Here is a 22,242-nt window from a genome sequence, read left to right as displayed (position 1 = left end):
AGAATAAGATGCTGACTAATTTTTTACAAATGTGAGCATTTGTGACACAAAATGGATCAGTTTATGGAAGGTGGTCCCGGTGTTTTAACAACAGATGTGGACCCTAAGTTACAAAGGGTTTAGAAACCCTGATATAGATTAGCTAGCTAGTTAGCTAGCATTTTGCCAACATTACCTATCAAAAGTAACTAGCTAGCTAATGATTAATGTAGATTTTCTAGCTAGTTAGCTAAAGTTTTGCAACACAACAAACTCTAGCTAAGTATCTTGCTAAATATTGCAGATTAGCTAGTTACTAAAGGAATATTTTTCCCCTCAGCAACATCTTTTAACCATCATCACAATGTGATTATTCTTTTGAACATAGAAGAGCCTAGCACATAGTATGTCTAAGCACAGGAAACAGGAATGGAGAAAGTTCAGTGAGGTTCAGCAAACAAGAGACGTTAAAATTTTTACTTGATGAATTCATTTCCAAGTGTACTGAGACAGTTTATGTTCTTAGATTAATAATATTTTCAGGTAGCAACTAACACTCATGATCAATAGTGACTTTTACTGCCATTTGCTCTGTCCCTCCCACCATGTTGGCCATATTGATTGTGTTGTTGTCACTGAGCTCTATGAGCTATTACTTCTCATCGGTGTCTACAAGAAGGATAACAAGTTAGATGAATTAAAAGGAAGATGAGTGTGTGTGTGTGTGTGTGTGTGTGTGCAGTGTGTCAACACGGTTACATACAGATGTCAGTTAGCTCGACATTGACTGGCAGACACACAGAAGCACGTCCTGTCCTTCCTCTGACCTACTAATGCAATATGATCTTTCAGGGGGGTTTCAAGGCAGGGTGAAGCATTACAGAAAGCTGTCCTAATATAATTATAGGCTGCAGTGTGTGTCTGAGTGTGTGTGTGTGTGTGTGACTCTGCAGGCTGGTGGTCATCTTGCATAATAAGATTGAACGGCTTCTATGACTCAGGCTGCAATGCAGTGTGGGAATTTGGTGTATTATCACAGTAACAGGTGAATGGGCCGTGTGAAAGTTGATGTCATCACAATGATGGTCACATGACTGGATGAAGACGTGATTCAACCTGCTGACTCCAGGATCAGTTCAGTCACTGTTACTTTGTTCTGAGGTCAAAACTCGTCGGCATCAAGTGACTCATGGTGAGAGACGGAAGAGCGAGGACTTAATGCTGAATGTACACAGTGTGGGAAATATTCTGATTAGGACGCTTCTACTTAAAAATTCAGTTTACATCTGTTTGTAGCCAACAGGGGATGACAGATACTGTAGATTAACATAGCAAATTTTCTGTTTTATGTGTGAAATTTCTGATCACAAGCCTTCAGAATTCTTCTTGGGTGTGTTTTGGTGTTTAAACACATCAAAACGTTGTCTCTTTTTCCACGATCAAGGTTTATTCCAGCTTGGGTCTTATTCTCATCACTCATTTCTATCAGTTTTGATAACATGCTACTCTGGGAATACAGCAACATCACTACATTGAGGCAAGAAACACAAGCAGCCAGATGATCAGACAGGATTACACCAGAAGTTTTGCCAGATTATCGAAACCACTCTAATTTGAGACTCTTATGCTTATGTCTGAAATCTGACTTCTTTTTAGCAATGTACCCCAAGAAGAAGAGATACACTCAAGGTCTAACTGAACTGTCAGGAGATAATTTAACATCCAGCAGCACTAAGAAACTTAATTTAGTTTGATTTTTATGGGAAGAAACAGCACTGCAAAGTCATTTCTTGCTACATTTGACTCAGCAAGAAGGCTGCAGACGTGACAGAAATTTGTCAAAAAGACTTGACTTGGAAGAAATACATCAGTGACTCAAACATACACATAACACAAATATTAGCTTGACATTCTACTTACAATGTTTTTCATCCAATTAATTCTTCATAAACAAGCATGAGACACTGTTTCACAGATCCACTTGAAACTATAGTGTCCCAGTTTCTAATAACAGATCGAGGGTATGCACTCATTAAGTTAACTGGAATCTCAGTCATAAACGCCCACTGCACAACAGTTTGTAATATTCTGATACAGGATTTTACAACTCCACAAAGTTATCCCAAGTATTTTATCTAGTAGTAAAAACAACAGTAAGAATATGGGTGTACATTATAAAGTAATCAGCAAGGATATCCACCACCTATTTGATTGCACTGCAGCATTTTGCTTGATGATGTGACATTGCACTGCAGCAAATTCTGAGTCCTGTGCATTAACACCCCAGTACTATGGACCTTCCCTAACAGAAATAATCCTTAAAGTTCATTCTGCCTTGCATTATATTAAAATTTAATTCGATACCTCAAAGGCGAAAACAGTTGGACTTATTATAAGACTGTGTTGGGGAAACTACTTTAAAAAAGGCTGAGCAGATTTTTTCTTTGACTAAGAAAACTTAAATGGAAATGGATGCAGTGAAACAAAACTTGCATAGTCTGACCCTTGATAGTCTGGAACTGATAAAGAATCAAACCATTAATAAGACTCAATGATTGCATTGCATATCTATAAAATGTTATCGATTCCCATCCCTACTACTATCAAAAAATGTATTGTCTAACTAAAAATACTTTCATAACATTGTTCAGCTACATCCAGACTACATCATAGGAAATCAGTCTGAGTCTGGAATCTCATATTGTTACACTGAGGTAAAACTGAAAGGAGCAACTGTAGAGAAGGAGTCAGGAAAATGCTAATTTATAGAGGAAATCATAGCATTCTACTGTAGTCACCTTGGTTGTCTTTAAATTACAATGGTGGCCGGTGAGTTATGCCATTGTGCCATGTTGTATGGCAAAAATATCATGACAGTGAAATAAATATGTAGTTTGTAATTAACTACCTAAATTGCATTACCCAAAATGATTAACTGCTGAAAAAGTTCCTGAGATTTGAATGTGGTTAAACTAGTAACTGATCTACATGTTGTTAGCTATAGCCAAACACCATTATGAGATAACCTATCACCCTTAATAAGACAGGTAAACTAAGGACAGCACTTGTAATGATTTGAGATGTCAACACTATGAAGACAGATAGATCCAGGAAGCAGCACAGGTTTCCAGAGACAAATCTTGTTAAGGTTTGACTTCAGCTAATGGAGATTTAGTGACATTCACGTCTTGCTCACACTTTTAAACAGACACAAAATCACGCTCAAGGACAATGGCACCTGTAATTTTCCACATAGCATACGTTCAATTCATGCGGTGCACTGCCTCACTTGTTCAAGCCACAAATCGAGTGCAGAGACTGAGGAGGGCAGTAGTCTGGTGCAGGCAGGAGTCTGAGAAAACATCCTGCAATTAAAATTATCTGCTTCCCAGTCTTTTCTGCAAATATGATTTAGCTGGGAAACTTCAGCTGATATTGTGTTAGCTTTGCAGAGAGAAAGTGTCAAGTTGCACTCACAAATACACACACGTAGGTTCACACACATGCACTGTCAGGAAACACACACACACACTCAGCTCCTACACCTATTATCCTCTTCCTCCAGGCTTATCACGGTGCTGTGTCACTGCCCCTCCTGCCACTGCTGCAATTCCCACCCACCCAAGTTAAGCCTAGAGAAAATTGTCTGTGTGTTTGTACACGAGTGTGTGTTGTAGCTTGTGTTTCTGCTGGGCAACTTGCTTCCTGTTTCTTCATTTTTTTGTGAGTTTTCTCGTCCTTCAGTGTATAGTATACATTATTGCAAGTATCACAAAAGCATGTGCATGCTTGAATGCGCTCATACCTGTGAGTGTATGTGTGTGTTTGTGAGTGTGTGTCTGAATGGTTTCAAAGACACAAAAGAGAGGCAGATTAACATAACAATATCCAAATCCCCCTCTGCCCTTGGAACAGCAGGCGAAGAGGGCACAGACCACGCTATCTTTATGTGTGTTTGTAAGTGTGTGTGTGCTTGTATGTGTAATCATATGTGCCGGCATCCATGTCCATGTCAGCGTGCAAGTGTGTGTTTGTAACTGTGATGGGAAAAGTGCGTGTGTGTGTGTGTGTGTGTGTTGGAGCTAATCTAAACACAGTGCAGCCAGGCGTGAAGTGGAGCAGTCTAGTCGATATGCTCCAGTATCATATTGTTGTGCTGTGTTCCCACTTTATATTCCCTTCCTATCAGTCTAGACCAGTGCCACAGGCCAGCTTATCATATGTACTGCGTCTCTGATGTGATAGAACAGTGCATGCAGCGCGGGTTCAGGAGGTTTCCAGGGTCAGTGATGAGACTCGCAAACCAGGGACATTAAGGAAAAATGGAATAATAACTTCATTCCAGGCAAGAGGCAATTCACACCAACACTCCAAAGCTCCACACTGTTAAAGATCATGCAGGAGTTTAGTGAATCAACTCATCTTTTCTCATTAACTTAACACAAATATACAAGTTGTATTTATTGAAGTTAATTAGACTTTTCCAACAATTTCCAATTTCCATTTCCAATTTATTTTCAAAACACTTCAGGACTTATGAACTTGAGTTCTTCTGATTTGAAGTCTTTTGACTTGAAATGATGAGTTAAATGAATGTCCTGTACAGAGTTCATTTAAAATAAATTACGTTTCTAAAGTAATGTGATCAGGGCAATTTGCTTAGACTTGCTGTGTGTCTTTAATACACTTTAAGTTATGTTTGCTTATTTTCACAATAATAAAAAACTCACTAATCCACTGTGAAAAATGATGAAGGTATTGAATATCTCAGGAGCAGCTGCAGCTGTAAGTTCAGTATGTGAAATGAAGAACTGCCTCTTCAAACTAGTGATGTTCATGATAAATCTTTAATTGATTAATCATCGTTAATAATTTAACAGATGAAAATGTATTAATCAGTAGTCTAGAAATAGCAGTAATTTCCACTTGTTTGACATTATTTTGTCTGGCAGAGCCATTTTTAGAAAAGGGAAACATAAATTTAAAATAAAAATTAAGAAAAAAGAGAACAAACATATGTTTAATATCTTATTAATTATTAGTGTATTATTAGTCAGTAAAGGAAAATACATAAAATATGCAAGCCTACTTCAAACTGAGAAAATCGAAAAGAATACCAAATTTGTTTGTAATGTTCAACTGAAAGGTGACTGAAGAGTTGTTGGTGCTTCTTAACAATATAATTAACATTATATATAGCATATTTAAGACGTTTCCTCAAGTACAACTGAATTAATATGTTTATTTGAGTAGAAATGATTATTTACTTTTTAACTTGGAACAAATTTTTATTTTTGTAGTGTATATTTGCCACTAACCGTCAGTTGTTTTAAGGACATTGGTTTTTAAACATAATCAAAACACATGTGGGACACTATGGACCAATAGAAAAGTGACATTCAAGATATTCAAGACTCTAAAACTGTATAAAAAGTTCACTTCGGTGAACTCAAAAATACTTTACATGACTTTAAACACAATGTGACTTCAGTCTAAATGTTCCCGAGCTGAACAATCTATTGTTGCTGCTGTAATTTCTCAATGTCTTGTCAACCCCACCCTTGAGCTTGAATTGTGCAGATTTTACGTCAGACTCTTGGGTCAGAGAAGAATGCCAAGAAGTGACCCCATGTGTTTCTGCAGCATTCATAAACTCTCACAGTGAAACAAAGCAGACTTTACTCTTGTTCTCATAGTCTTCAGTAAGTTTTGCGTGTATTTACAACAGCTGCATTGTTGAAACATTTATATTTTGCAAGTCTACTCTTGGTCTTCTTTATAGCCTCATTTGTCCTGTTTTCTTCAAGTCTCTATACTAATTACTTTATATACAATATGTGCTACAAGCTCAGGTGATCAGCAACCAAGTAACACAATCTTCTGTCTATTTTTAATCCCCTACTTTGCTGAAATGGAAGGAAATTCATATTTTCTCTATAATAAATCTACTTTTGTCATACACTCTCTTCCCTCCTCCTATCTGTCACTCTCTCCTTTCCAAACTTTTAGTTTCACACTCCTCCTCTCATCCTCTCCCTCCTGTTGAGCCTGTGTCTTGCTGTTCTTCGTTTGTCCTCATTTCCACTCATTACATAGGTCTCTGCTGTCCAGTCTCTTTGCCTCGTTCCCTTTCCTTTTTGCGACACACACGAGAGCTGTCCCTCTCAATTATATAATGATGAGGGCAGAGAGAGAGAAAAGAGAGGAAGTGTTGGATTTAAGCGAACCAGTGCCCTCCTTCCGCCTGACATGGCTTTTTACACAGTTCTAATGGGTGCATAGCAGGTGTACATGCACACAACATATCTGAACATATCTATACATGCACACAAAAACATCTGTAGGCGCTGAAGCAATGCAAGAGAAAAACGTTGGGAATTTGTATCAATTTAGCAGCTTTAATCTCTTCCATATGGGCATGGGGGCTAATGCATCTGCTAAGGCTATTAGCTGCTATGAGCCCTGTGGATACAGGCTGGACTAGACCTATTATCAGTTTGGCAGGGACTGAAAATACCACCATAGACAATAACTCAACAACAACGGCAACAACAACAACAACAAACCACAGCTATCACTATCACAAAAAATCCCAGATCTCCCGTTGACCTCTATAGAGCTTGCAGATGTCTGCCTTGTTGAAACAGGGTCAACTTGATGGACAGAAAAAGAGGTGAGGCTGAGGAAAAACAGCCAAAGGTACTGATTGCTACGGTAACAGTCGACCCAGTTTCAAACCAAAATACACCCAGGTGCTCAATCACAAACAGAAATGCAGAAAAGCTATTAAATGTATGCATAGGCACACATAAAATATGCATACATATGTTGGATGTCACCTGCTAGCTCCTAAACAAACACAAACACACACTTCACACCTCCTACTTATTATCCGACTCACCTGAGTTCGATGGCCTCCCCCATCTCGCCACAAGAACTCATCTCACACAGGAACGACAGCAGATGAGAGGAGATGCAGAGGAAGAAGTCCCTCAGACTAGTGGCCACAGCAATAACAACAGCAGGAGAAAAAGATGAGAGGAGGAGAGGAGCGAGAGAGCATGTGATGATATTGCGCTCACAGTGAGGGACAGAGAGGAGAGGAGGGAGAGCGCAGAGCGAGGAAGAGAACCACACCTCTTCTTAAGGGATTAACTTGGAAAAAGGAGCCCTGACACACTCGCAAATGCACGCACAGTGATGCACCCAAACACAATCAAACTGCCCACGACCCAGCATGGATGAGCGTCTGGTGTACAGATACACACAAACAGATACTGTATGCACACACACGTACATACACTCACAGCTGCTCTAAAAATAAAGACAAATCAATGTTTGATGCTCCAAATCCTGGGAGTGAGGGAAGAAGGGAGTGGGAGGATAGAAGCAGAGAGAGAGTTACAGAGAGAACGAGAGAAAAGGGGAGGGGTGATTAAGCGAGTTATGGCTGGTGGTGACACAGTTTTCTTTGCTCTCCATCTGCTATGGGCGCACTGGTCAAGAGTGCACTAGGGAAGAGGGCAAGATCTGGGGCTGGAGCCAGGGGACATGCACTGGAGCTGGAACTGGGGAACAAGGCCAGGGCTGGAGGAGGATGTGTTCAGCGTGAGGACTGGAACTGAGCCTGGTAGTATGTTTCCACAGGGGCGTTACTGGACATGAGGGAGTGTGTTGCTTCCCAGTACTGGATGCTGCAAGGCAGACTACAGAAATACAACAAGCAAGGCTAATTTCTACAAGGGTGAAAAAGGATGCATCGCACCCTCAGTTTAATGTTTTGTAGACTTTGTAGTTGAAATTTTAATAATAAATGCCAAGTGCAAGGTGGCAGGTCTCAGCACATGGACTGTGTGCCTCCATGTGCATCTCTTGGTTCATGTAGCCAATGTGCAGCAGTGCAACGTGCAAAAGTGCTGGGTGAAGGTGACTATAGATCAGAGAATGCTGTGATTATTAATCCTCTCTCAGCCTGTCACATCACTGGTCCAATAGCTCTGAAACAGCTGTGCACCAGAAACAGAGAGCTTTACCTCGGGGAATGTCTTGATCACGGCATGAGCACTTATCACCACGTATCTGCACCCAAAGACATAACAGATTGAAATAAAGCTTGAAATACAATTAATAAAGAAACTGATTTGGTGGTGATTACATCAGACAGAAGCTATTTTGGCAAAAATGCCAATGTGTCTCACCTTGTACATGGTCACAGAGTTTAGTAATTCATATTTAACAACAGCATTTGCACCATAATGTGTTTCAAGGATAAAACATTATTCATTCACTTTTATTATGAGAACTAGTAATGAGAGGTCTCCTTCATAAAAAAAGGCAGAGTATGGAATCATAATAGACCAGTCTGCTGTCTGTATGGTTATACTGTAGCAGCCTGGTGTTGTTTTCAGGTGATTGTATACACAGTGAAGGTACAGACAACAGCACTGCCCTCTGAAGCGGTACTTCTCAGAGGCTTTATGAACATATCATTGATTCTGACTCATAAAGCCAACTGTTACTGACAGGGTTCAATACACTATATTCACGTAAGACTCTTTCCAATTTTTTCCACTTATGTTCCTGCATAATCTGTTTATCAGGGACCCCCACTCATTTCAGATGCACCCTAAGTCATGTTGCTCTGGAACCAGGCCAGCAGTATTCCTAAAAGATGATAAAGTAGACCTTTACTTGCAATGCCAGAAAACCCTTCACCTGAACATTCTGGGGTAATCTGTTTTTGACAACACTGAGGTGCGGTGGTGTTTTGAGAATCAAACGAGTATGAGGAACGCGTAATTCATTTCTGATCTACAGTTACATGAAATCTAGTTTTTAAAGTTTGTTCAAAACAGCTGGGATTTCTGTGAGTCATGCTGCAAAGCCCAAATTTACATACTGATTATCAACTTCTACGGTGTATCAGACTTGTGGCAATCAATTTATCACACTGCCTCTTGCATCATTGCAGGAATGCAGTGCATAGCTGTTTACATATAAAATGTGAAATGGGAAATCACGCCAAAGGTTAAATATATACATATATATACATATATATATTGTCACTATCACTCCCTGTTCTGTCATTTTTATTTTATACTTTGTATACACAGTGTTAAATTATTTACATTTTTTTTCCATTTGATAAAAAAGTAAAGGTTTTGGATTCAAGGTTTCTGCCTGACATGAGAGACAGACTGCTTCTGGAGGCAACAGGTTTGGGGATTAAGGGGCTCACACAGCTGTAGACATGATGGAGAAACTGACCTTGAGATTCTAGGAGGGTTTCGCCTGGAGCTTAAGAAAATTACACTCCTGAACTTGAAGAGATGGTTGATGAGGCAGCTGGGCGCTGGGGCTGAGAGGGTTAAGAAACAAATGAAGCAAGCTAGAACCACATCCTGCACCTTGTTCATACCTTGCACCAAAAAGCATCTTCAGTTATCTTATCACATGGGTACACAAGTAGAACTGTAAATGCATCTAAGGGCCTTTTCACACCTGAAAGTCTGAACCAAGGTTCAAACCAAGGTTTGTATTTTTGTTAATTTCATACTTCTGATCCACTTAGTTTTAATGTCACATTGCAATTATGTGAGCATGGAAAATAACGACATACCTACATCCATTCATTGTAACTTACTTACTTAAGTGCAACTGATTGGTTTGTAGACAGTCATACATCTGACAGGCCTTTTTTTCCACCTAATTCTTTGTAAAGTCATCGGATCAAATGTCAATTAAACGTTTGCCTGCTCCTCTTCCCATGTGCCACAGCGGCTCATTTTGTGTTGTTTCTCCTTTTCACAGATCTGACCATGTTCCATTTCTTTTCACTGGACCAAGGTCCTGCTGTTGAATGATTCAGACATTCAGACCAATTACAGGAAGTTCTGTCGGGAACCGTCAGAACCAGAAAAAGAACAAACAATGCAACAAAACAAAATGAGCTGCAGTAGCACATGGAGAGAGGAAGGAGGAGACCAAATGTTTCTTCGCCATTTGGCCTGACGACTTTATACAGACCAAGACTAACCGGATCCAGTGTATACTACGCAACAAAAACATGAACCCTGGTTTGGACTTTCGGGTGTGAAAGGACCCTTAGCGTGTGTTTCAGGCCTGAGTAGGGCTGGGAGTGGGTGTGTGAATGCTATCGCTCTCTTCTCACACATTCCTAACCTTCCATGATACCAGTTCATCCTCTAAGCTGTTTACCCTGCAACACCCAGGACCAGAGATCAACAATGGATGAGACTGAGAGGGATCAAAACGTCCTTGTTGTGCGCTGCTGTAGCTTTGTTCACGTGTCTGTCACAGATACAGCACTCGGCTCTGGGTATTTGGAGCTAACCGACAACATTCAGCACCATCTCTCTTTATGCTTATTGTCAGTTGTTTACATGTCATGATTAGGTTGACAGGCCCAATTATCCCAGTTGTGATTCTGATGTACTCAAATGGCCCCATGGGGAAACTTGTCCTAGTGGATAAATATGCACCACAGATAAATATGTAAAACACTATCCAGCTAATACAAATACATTTGAACAATCTGATCTAATGCCAAACACGTGCATGTTCACAAGTGACATTAAAAACTGCTGGAGCTTTACAGACAACACTTTATGGAGTTGAGTAACATGACTTGAAACAAAACACTGCAGTGTAGAAAGTGTATTTGAGTAGTAGTTGAAGTAAAGTAACCACTTGAAATTACACCCCATTCCCTTAGTCTTATTTCAGTAATGTCATGAAGTCATTTTCATATCCCCCGTCACCTATCACATTAGTAATATAATATTTATACTTTTTCCATTAATGAGTAGTGTAAGGGATTACAATTTCCAAAACAGTAATTATATTACAGTTATCATTTCAGGTAAGTCTGAGTTACTGGGTTACTTTTTGAACTCTTATGATGATGTACACATGCGAAGGGTCAGGGCAGGTCACAAAGCTATACAAAGGATGAGGGACAAAGAGGGAGACAGACTTTCCACAGGTGGAGGTATTGTCATTATTTTTGTTTGTCTGACTGGCTCCTCCAGAGAGAATATGTGTTAATGGAATATAATTTATAGGACAAACTCAGAGAGATCGACTTTGTTTCCACCATAGTCGGCATCTGGACGGCTAACAAAATCTTTCTGGGTGTTAACAGTTCTCTGGATCACCAATTCAACTTTGGAGTGCAACAAGGCCGCCAACAAGGTATGAAAGTAATAAAGTAATATAATGAGTCCTGTAATTTATCACTTTTGATACCAAGTAATACATAAAGTAATAATATTACTTTATAAAGGAGTAATAGGGTTAATGAAAATCTTGAGGACAGGTGGCGAGTGAGAATGAAAGTTGAACAGAAATGGCTCTGAAGAGAATCAAAAAGATGGCGTCCTATCACGATCCTGTCACACACTGACTCACCACATTATTTGTGGACAGATGGGTGATTTTCCATTGTGAAAAGGTGGACAGCAACAGCAACTATGACATTTACAAAATCAGATGAAACCCCACACAAATGTCACTGTGGTATTAATGTTGTCAGTTTAATGTTTTGTCTTGTAAACCTGTTGTCTGGACTCTGGGATGTAATGTCATCATTTTGTGTACCTAAATTAAATCTAATATTCTGCTTTGGCAATTATTTGACAACACAAACCTGTATGTAGTACTGTGATCACACCTGTGTTACTGTTTGAGACACAGTTAGCTTATAAAGATGTAAAGGTAAGAACTCCTCATTTGTTCTGTATTCTATCAACCTTTATTCTTCGTCATTATTAACTTGTCTTCCTCCTCCTCCTTCTTTTCTTTTGCACTCCTCCAGGAGTGAGATGCACACACAGAAAGAGGAGGAGGGTGAGAAAGAAAGGAATCTAAAAATAATTTTAGAGAGACAAAGACAAAGCCACAAAGGAAGACAAAACGGCCTGAATTTTCAGCTAATCAGAGGAAGGTGCAGCAGATAGTATCTCTGTAGTGCTGTGTCTCTGTGTGTGTGTGACTGTGTGTGAAGGCATCTGCTTGTGCATGCATATTCATCTGTCTGAGTGTGTGCATCTGTCTACTGGGTAGACACTAACATAAGCCTATTAAAGCTGCTGTGTAGTTATGAAACACGATGATCTCACCAGCCAGGTGGTGGCAGACACACTTCCTGCTCACAATAAATAAGCCCTCTGGCACGTGTTTCAAGTGAGCTTTTCCACCAGTTAGTGCTGAAACAGAGAAACCTAATCATGCTGTCTGTGTGTGCGGTTGTGTGTGTGTAATATGTTTGTGTCTGCAAACATGTTAAATCTGAGACTCTGTGGTTTTACAACCACCATGCCTCAGTGACTCCATAACAGCCTGTTATTTTAACCAACACTGTCTGAATGTAAATTAGGCTCCTCCTAACACACACAGAAACACACACACACACAGAGACACACAACCACAATTAATGATCTGTGGGGTTACAAATACTCAATAATCTAACTCTATGTGCAAATAAGCAATCTTCCCATGCGTCAGTGGCCAGCAGGGCCTCCAGCACACATTTGCTTACAGTAACAAGCAATAACCTGCTTACTGTACCGTCGCTGGAAACCCTAACAACACTGAAATAAATGATGTGTGATTACTGAGCAAGTCATTCATCTCGAGGATGTTAATTAGAGTTGATTTATCCTAAAGCTGCTGTTTTTCTTACACAACTGAGGCAATTAGGTCAATTTTAACTTACAAGATTAGGAGAAAATCAAAAACATCTTACGCATTTTCCTTAACCAATAGTTGAAAACACTAATAATCAATTAATCATTAACATTTTCTCCTTTTTTCTCATTTAAAGTTGAAGTTTAAGTTTCCTTACTCAGCCTATTGCTCAAACGGGGTGAAATTACTACAATTTCTAAATCAGGGTTTCCCCTCAAAGTGTTGCAAGTCTGTTGGCCTGCTGGTCCTAAAGATGGGGGGATTTTATTCAGGGGATTTATTTTTTAATATTTTCAAATCTCCAGTCAGCTTTTAGTACTGATGTACCGTAGGGCCCTGTGAAATCTGTGTTATGGCTTTTTAAAATTCTCACAGAAACGAGGCTTACAGGGCCAGTCCTAAATGTGACCATCAGTCTGTCAGATATTTGCCACTGGGGCCCAACAACTCTGCTGGGGGAAACCCTGTAGACTGTCAACTGAATATCTATTAATATATTTTTAATTGGTTAAATTCTGAATTAAATAATCAATTAATGACTAATCATTAACATTCCTAGATCCAGTAAAATCAAGTATACAAACTTGAGCTCCAATTTCTGTTTTTAAAATTAAGTTAAAGTCATGGACAAAACTTAAGTTAATTTTTCTTTTTTTTTTTTAAATTGTATACGGTGAGTATTCTTTTCATTAAAAGTAATATAGAAATCATAAATCAGAGTACAATATAAACAACAGAAGAGAACAAATCATGTTTACACAACCAATAAATAAAGTTGTGTTTTCTTGTTTGTCATTACTGTGACTGAGCCAAGTGGAGGAAATTAAAAACCAACCACTTTCTATGACATTGTTTCCTTGAACATACCACATGCTTCAGGCATGTACCCCAAACCTCAATAAGTAAATATGTGCATGAGTGTGTGTGTCCATAAAACATGTAATGACTGCTCTTTAATTTAGTGGTATCAAACAGCTCAGAATGAGGGCAGCGCAGCACCCTTTAAATACAACATTCAAACACTCAAATGTTATCACCTCATAAAGTTGTTCTAAAAAAATGTGCTAGTAAATAGTCTGCTGTACCTCTGCATGGCGTTTGGTGCTGGACAAGTACAGTACAATGGGTTTATTGGAGCTGTTTTGCTGAAAACTGCTGCCTGCTGAAGCTGAAAGGTTGACAAGACCAGTAATTCAGAACAGTAAAACATTCAGCTCAAAAACGCTAAATCAAGCTCCACCTTCGGAAACCTGCGGACAGCTGTGGATTTGTCTATTAAAGTGTGACTTCTCACCTTAAATCTATTATAAAAAATATTGATCAGTGCAGCTTACATAGTAAATAGTGCATCTGATAAGATGTAGTCAGTGAAGAGTTAACTCTAGGTGGGTTAGGGTTAGGGTTAGGGTTAGGGGGTTACTGGGTTAGGCTTACTCAATTTTACACCAAAATGAGGGCACATACACAGTGATGTGAAACACGTGAAAAAGTAGAAAAAGAATCACAGAGGTTACTAACAAAGGTGACAAGCCTTCATTGCCACATCATCTCCTCCTCGCTGATGATTCAGTGTCACAAATGCACCAGAAAAAAAAGGTTACTTGCATCTTGCAAAATATGAACAACAAAATCACTGTTGCACATTGTTCCCATGTCTATAAAAAAAACAGTAAAAAATGTTCCTGGCTATTTACGTGATAATGTCTCTAACATCAATGCATGTCTCAGCACTGCAATGGAATAGTGAGTATTGCATGTGCAAAACTAAACTGTCCATGCGGGTCTCATGTTTCCATCACTGCCGATTGACGCAGGAGGCTGAGAAAAGCTTTCACACTGGCACAATCCTGGTTCACTTCAAAGTGGGCTTTAGCTTAGGGCTTGCTGACCCTGCTCCAGAGCAGGGTTAGCCCTGAGTTTGCTGGGTTGTCCCCTGAAAATTGACTAGACCCAGGACTAAAAGGTGCCCACAGTCATTTTTTTTAATGTTCACATCAGCTGCTGTACCAACGGACACAAACCAGAGCGAAGTAGAAATGCACTTTGAATCATATAGCCCAGGGCTTATTGTAACCCTGGACTAACAATGTGTGTGTGAAAGGGGTCTAAGTTATCCCAGGCTAGGGATAGCCCTAGGCTAAGAATATGCAGTTTAAAGAACTCTTAAGTGGGCTTACTCTACATGCTTTGTTGGGAGACTTCAGCTGCTCCAGTTCATCAATCATCATGTTGTGTCACCACTGCTGTGACTCCTGTTAAGCCAAACACAAGCTATCCAATCATCTGCTGATGAAACTGCCTGATACGTTTCGATTAGCCAATCAGCTCTGCCAAAGAATCCTCCAAACCCCTGTTTTTCCTCCAGTCGCACTGTGTAAAAAAAAAACTGCACTCAGATGGACGGGCTGTCCAATAGAGAGTCGTGACAGTCAAATCCAGTGCCTTATCCTGACAGACTGCTCATCGATTTCTGCCTCTGATCAATACCACTCTCTCCCTCTTTTTTTCTTTCTCTCCTTCCCCTCATCCGTGTCTCCTCTTCTCAATGACTCTCCATCATCATATGTCTCCATTATCCCCGACTTATCTTTCTCTCCAGACCAGCGCAAAGCCTGTAGTTACAAACAAAGCTTCATTGACCAAATGTAAGATGATGGAGGAGTGTGTCTTCAAGTGGCTTTGAACTCACACACACATAGGCTGGGTGTAAGTCAACTGATCAAGCTCGGCACCATATTACATGATCAATAGCTCTCCGTCCTCTACGGTACATGTGTGTGCGTTTGTGTTTGTATATGGGCCTGGGGTTTGGAGCAGCGGCTAGTTTTCAAACCTCTCATCCTAACTCAACATCTCTCCCCCTTCTTCCAATCAACATGGCATCCACACTCCGTCACGCTACGGCAGACACGCACACACGCGAGGACCATGTGAAAACCTTGCTGCTGCATGGCAACCAGATCCCATGGCAACCAGTGGTATGGGGTTTTTTTGTGGGGTGAGAGAGAGAGAGAGAGGGAGAGCAGAGTGAAGGGGAAGAGGAAGGAGGGGTGACAGATATTTGGGAGAAAAACCTCAACTCTGGAAAAGAACAAAAATAGAAGGAGGGAAGAAGGCAGAGGAAGTAGCGGAGCAGCATGAATACGTCAACACACACACACTTCTTTCAGTGTGCTGAGATCAGATGAGCATGAGGAGAGAGAGACAGACAGTGACAACATTGTGGGTGAAAGGAGACCTCCCTCTGCGCTGATCACTACGAGGTCTTCCTGGTGAGGAGCAGAGGGGAGGGAGGGAGGAGAGTGAGATAGAGGAATATACGGACAGAAGGAAAACTCATCCTCTCAATAATTTCCAATAACACTTTAGATCACGGTCTGCAAAATACACTAAATACTTTGAACAATAAATCATTTTATGAGCTGTTAAGAGAAGAAGCACAGGGAATAAGGTAACAAATTTAGGAGGGACCTGAAACTTTGCAAATGACCCTTCTTAAGTCCCACCCACTTTTGCGCTGTGATCCAATATCAGTTTGAGCAAGTTTGGTAAACTGTGATGTGATTAGATGTGCTGTGTTCTAGGTTCATCCATGTTGAAAACAAGAGCTAATTTTGAAAAAGATGTTCCTTGGGGAACCTGTAAAAGTGACATATTATAGTCACATCTTAAATTAGCTTAAATTAGCAAAAAGTCATACATCTGATAGCTGTCTACGTAGCTAATCTACATCAAGTCTTAATTAGTTAGTTAGCATGATCTAAAATGAGCTAACTTAAGATGTAACTTGTTTTTACAGTTCCCCCAACATTTTTTAACCATCTTCATTTTTTTCCCACGATATGGATGAGCCTAGCACATAGTATATCAATTGGTGTGTTCAATTTGATCTGGGAAGTTAGAGTACCTCATGTGGAACGATTACTGGGGTAGGAAATTCAGCTGCTCTGTTCATCAACAGTAATGAAAGCTGTTTATTAGTTTTTCTGTCTTTTGTGTCTCGGTAAATCAGTTGTACACACAGTAATGTCCAAGTTCTATATGTACATGTTGCTACAGTGTTTGTATGTGCAAAATACCATGTGTTGAAAAAACTCAAACATCAACTTTTTTTTCCTGACTTGTGCTGGAACGCAGTCACCTCATGGGTGACGTCCTTCCCGGCTTCAACTTACAACTTCAGACAGAAATGGAAAAAGTTGACTTAGGTTCCAATATACCAGGCACCAAACTCATTAAACTATTATTAGAGGACAACTGTCCCGATGGTATTGTTGTGTCATGAACAGATAACAGCCGTTTGCTCCACTGGAATTACTAATGCATGCTTTTTTAAATGAATGAAAACTGACAAATGAAGAATATCATGCTACACTGTATGTTGTTCAATAAAATTCAATTACATTTTGGTCTCAGTGACATATATATATGTTCAGCTGCTTTACTGTCAGGACATAAAAGGTATATGGATCCAAAAACCACATTACTGTTCCTCTGCTATTTATCATTTTTTAAAGTACACACACAACTATTCCCAGTAACAGAATTACTGTGGACTGTAGTTAATCAATCCATATCCAAAAACTTTTTACATTGTCATTTCCTAGTTATTTGTTTGAGAACATTATAGCTTTCAAATAAATAATATAAAATTGTTACCCACTTATTCCCTAACATTTTTGCAGAGTAATTATTTTTACTGATATGCTCTATGTACACAATTATACTGTAATTTGTGGGCAGTAATCTAATTTTCAGAGGAGAGGAGAGGAGAGGAGAGGAGAGGAGAGGAGAGGAGAGGCCACAGCACAGGTCTTTGTTGCCTGTGTGACAGCGCCCCTGCTGGACAAAAGGAGTAACACACTGTCATGGTAACAGGCCAGCTGCCTGTGTTCATGTTGTGTATTTGAATGTGTGTGTGAGGTCACAGTCTGTGACCTCTGACCTCTGCCCTCCTGTCAGATCTGTCCAGACAGGAGTAGATGTTTTTTTTTGCTGACACATACACATATGTCTGCACTGATGAATGCATGCATAACACGTTCCATGTAAAATCACGTTCCTTCAGATTTCTGGTGTCAACTGTCAATAAAAAACAGTCATGCATAATGTATGTTTATGCATGTACAGCAACTAGATACAAGCATACAACTCTAAAATCAATAAAGCTTTTAAAGCTTTTAACATCACTCTCTGTCTGACTGCCCGTCTGATGAGCTGCTGTTTGTCTTTGGTCTGTGCATTCCTAAACAGCAAACATTTGAAAGTTGGCTTAAGGATGAACTGATGGTCCCTATTTAAAGTCAGATCAAGTTAAAATGACATACTGATGCTGCTGGGCGCAAACCTTGTATCTCCATATTTAGATTTTTTTTAATGCTATTAGTCCTGTATGTCATAGGTTTTACAGATATTTAACCATTGAAAAGTATTAAGAAGAGCTACAAACTTTGACTAAGAAGTTTAAAAACTTTTATTTTTCATTTCCTGATAAGTAACAGTTTTGAACATATGAGGTTTCTTCCTGACAGCAACAATATGTTGCTCCTAAATGTATCATCGTTTCTCCAGATATCTGTTAGAATCAAATTAAAGTAGTTTAATTCTATACACTATTACAAATAAACATGCTAACTAGAACCATAAAGGGTTCTTCAGCTTGTCCCCATAGGAGAACTCTTTTTTTGTTTCTGGTAGAACCCTTTTATAAAAAGTTCAATCTGTAATAGTTCCACCCAGTACCCTCTTTAGGGGTTCTATCCAGAACCTTTGCACCTTCTGAAGGTTTCATTTGTTTAATATTCAGGGTTTCATCTAGAACCCAACAGGGTAGAAGGGTTCATCTTTAATCCTCTTGTACTCTGAGGGTTAATACCAGTTGAATCATGGGTAAACATTTGAATATTTAAAGGATGAGGATCTTTTAACACCCAAGCCTTCAACAGTCCTCCATTTTTTTCCTTCTAAAAGGGGTTCTTTGGATGAAAAGGGTTCTTAATGGAACCTTTACTCTTACGACAAACCCTCTCTTCAAAAAGGAGTTCTTCAGAAGCAAATGGTTCTGGGTAGAGCATCAGCCCTCCAGGAAGAACTCTTTTGTAACCCTTATATCTAACAGTGTAATTATATTTTTGCATTTTTACTTTTATTTTGAACTTGTCCCCCTTCTACACGCTGCAGCTGTGGTCAAAAACCTGCTCTGCATATATACATCTATTATCTATCTATCTGTTCATCCATCTGTCTGTCAATCTATCTATTTGCCCGGGTGACACCAACCATCTGTCTGCTTGCCCTCAAATCTGTGTCTTGCAGCGTTTTCTGCTCCACAGGGAAGCAGTCGTGTCCCTACACTACAACAAATCATCCTTATAGCAACATCTGGTGACACAGACACAATAGAAGAAAATGTCATTTACAGTGCAGCACAGAGACATGAGAAGAAAATTACAGTCAGTCTGTATCATCATTGTGGCGATAAACAATGCCAGTGACTGACTTTACAGTGGTTTGGGAGTTTTGGTTGTTGCGGAGAGGCGAGACTGAACGACCTTCACAGGGTGGTCGTGTCTTATCGACCGGCGCTAAAAGCCCAAGCTGGTCACGCAGAAACAAAGGCAGAGGAAATGGGTTTAGAAATTCAGGCAGACACGCACTGTGGTGGCGCTGCAGCACGTCTGATAGCTGATCGACACGTCTGATAGCTGATATCTTGAGTAAATATTCAATAATAATCCACATGTGGATCTCCATTCTTAACATTTGGAGACAATACATGGTGAGGAGAAAGCTCAGAGGTCTACTTACTAATGATTTGGACCACATATAACAATTTAAAGCTCTTAAATTTTCATAAGTGGATTATTATAAAATGACTGTAATGTATTTCAACCATATCTTTGGAGTAAACATTACATTTGTTTGTGCTATAATGTCTGTTGCTGCAAACAGACAAAATTATGTTCTGTGGTAGGGTCATATAGGAGCATGACTAATTAAAGGAAAACACAACAAAGTTTCATGTTGCAAAACTTGTCCCACTCTGTCCAACTGATTTCTTTATCTAAAAAGCAAACTATTCAATCATAGCAAATTATGAAAGTAATGCAACACTTTTCAAACCTTGGAAACACCACATCAAAATTCAAATGTTTTCATTCACCTCTACAAACCCTGTATAATGGATTGTAATGGATTATATTGCATTATGGACAAATGCTATTAATATTTTAAATGATACTGGCCTCTTGATACAACACAGACAAAATGTTTCAGAATGATGAATTCACAGTTTTTATCTTCTCATGGAAGGACATACCCTGCCCTGCTGTACTAACCGTATACACCTCTTTTATCATAAGAGAGTGCAAGAATTGCGTAAGGACTGGTGGGGATAATTAAAGAAGATTTAAAAAGAAAAAGGACCAGGAATAGTGAAAATAAATACTAGAAGGGTGGATGGAAAAATAGAGAGGATTATCTATAGAACAACTGAAGGTGAATGAAGAATGAAGGGAAGGAACACACAATGGGAAAGTGCGGAAGTGAATGAATGCAGGAATTAAGGAGGAGGTCTTCTACTGGGCAACAAGTTGGAACAGTTATCTCAGTGAAAACATCCCACTTCCAGAAACTCGCCCGTGTTAGAGCCTACAGTTCACATCAGTTAACCTCCAGAGAAAGGAAAGTGGAGGGGGACTGTGAGGACGCAGGGTAAACACTGCTGAAGTGAAGACCCTGTGGCACACCGGGTCATCCAAGGCCGGCAGAGAGAGAAAAAGAAACAGAGATAGAGGAGAGACAAGTGGACTGGTGTTCAGGCCTGTTGGTAGAACACAGGCACTTAACAATAGTCACTTTGACGTACAGAGGAGAGGAGAGGATACAGAACATTCTTGTAGTCACTTTCTCTTCACTTCAACCATATCGGCCCCTTTGACACACACTCTCTGTTTCTCTCTGCACACCCCACTTTAGAGCAAAACAAAACCCCATCAAAAGCGAAGGGAAGCCACCTCAATAGGCATCATGCCCCAAGAAAAGCGTGGCGAGACAAAAGAGAGTGATTCTTTTAGAATCCGAGAAGTGTGTGTGTGTCTGTGCGCAGTACCCTCAGTCACTACAGATTACAGACACGCACCACAGATGGCCAGCGCGTCTCGTCTTTTCACTGCCACCACCGCCGAGAATAATGGCCAGCGGTGGCCCCTCCTCCTCCTCCTCCGCTCCCCTTTCTCTTTTGACAGCACGTGTGTCCGTCAAATGGAAGCGTGTGTCTAGGACAATGGCAGCCAGACAAAGAGCCCGCCTACCCCCCACCAGGATGCTGAATAGGGGGGCACGTGGGCCTTGTCATCGGGGGAACAATAGCGCTGGGGGAGAGGGAGGGAGAGGGTGTGGCACCCCCAGCAGCACCCACTGCAACTGGGGATGGTGAGGTGCAGCCTGGGTGGCCTGAGTTCACATTTGAACTTGTAGTGTTTAGTGTTGTTAAGGGAGGGCAAAAAAAGCCACAAATCTATATGTAGGCCATTGGATAAAAATAGAAAAAATAACATCAAATAAAGATGCGACATCACTGTTCCCGCTGAGCTGTGTACATTTGGTGAGGCTAAAAAATTATTATTAATTCACCAAATTGTGGCTAACTTTTATAATAATACATGTGGTTTTGCATGTTTCGGTATATTAAACACAAATGATGTATATCTTAAATGATTGCTGACTTTTTAATCAAATCATGCCTACTGCCTACCTTGTACTGTAAGTGTTTTAAGACTGACCACCATGCATTCATTTCAGAACAGCGTGAGAATCAGCATGCAGAGACATAAATCCGTATCATCAGTAATCCAGAATATGTCCAATATATTTTTTAATGTGTATTGGCACTTGGAACATTTAAAGATTAAATTTGTTCCTGCTTTCAAGGAATCCCCTTTATTGTTGCACAATAAACTTTTTAGCCAAGCTAAATGTCTGTCAGCAAGTCCAATCCATCACTCTGCTCAGCAGCTCGCAGATGGATTGCCATGACATTTCTTAAAGACATTCATGCTCCCCAGAGGATGAATCCTCCTGACTGTAGTCATCCACCGTCTTAGTCTGGAGTACAATTTGTGGTTTTCAGCAAAATTTCACATCCATTATTGGACATTCCTCAGCTGTATTGTGTTTTGCTGAACCAAACTGTCACTCCTTGATTCCACCGAGCATGTCACGTCTGCCCCATGATTTTGACCCATTCTCGACACGGTTTCATGCCCCACCAGCAGTGTTTCAGAAATGGGGTGTTTTGCTCGCCTAATTAGGTTGACTTGCTCAGATTCTTTCCTTGCTTTTTCTGCTTCTTCCATGGTTTGATAGGCTACGTAGTTGAGTAGTTTCTTTTTTGACTGTTTTTTTATGATCAGGAGTCTGGACAGGGTGTTTTATTCAGAAAACTGACTGGATTCTCTTGGCTGTTTCTGTGTCTGACTTCCTACCCGCTTGATCTGCTCTGTGGCTCTAAGGGAATCACAAGCATTATTTAAAAACAGCTCTGGGTGCTCAAGA

General features: G+C 40.0%; 1 protein-coding gene across 2 annotated transcripts in view; it reads right to left on the bottom strand.

Annotated features, from left to right (window-relative positions):
• The window catches only part of numbl (NUMB like endocytic adaptor protein), a 75,246-nt gene that overhangs the window by 29,255 nt on the left and 23,749 nt on the right, over positions 1-22,242 (bottom strand). The window contains exon 1 of one of the 2 annotated variants that reach the window (XM_084717078.1): positions 6,881-7,186. The exons of the other annotated variant lie outside the window; for it this stretch is intronic. Coding sequence (XP_084573204.1) covers positions 6,881-6,921 — 41 coding nt within the window. The 5' untranslated portion in view covers positions 6,922-7,186. Of the gene's footprint in view, positions 1-6,880; positions 7,187-22,242 lie in introns of those variants that run through there. 2 annotated transcript variants of the gene reach the window in all.

The sequence above is a fragment of the Lutjanus erythropterus genome, chromosome 4 (assembly GCF_056507025.1).
Source record: "Lutjanus erythropterus isolate fLutEry1 chromosome 4, fLutEry1.hap2, whole genome shotgun sequence".
NCBI classification, from domain to species: domain Eukaryota; kingdom Metazoa; phylum Chordata; class Actinopteri; order Lutjaniformes; family Lutjanidae; genus Lutjanus; species Lutjanus erythropterus.
Note: the sequence above shows the minus strand (reverse complement) of the source record. Positions and strands in the feature narration are given on the sequence as shown.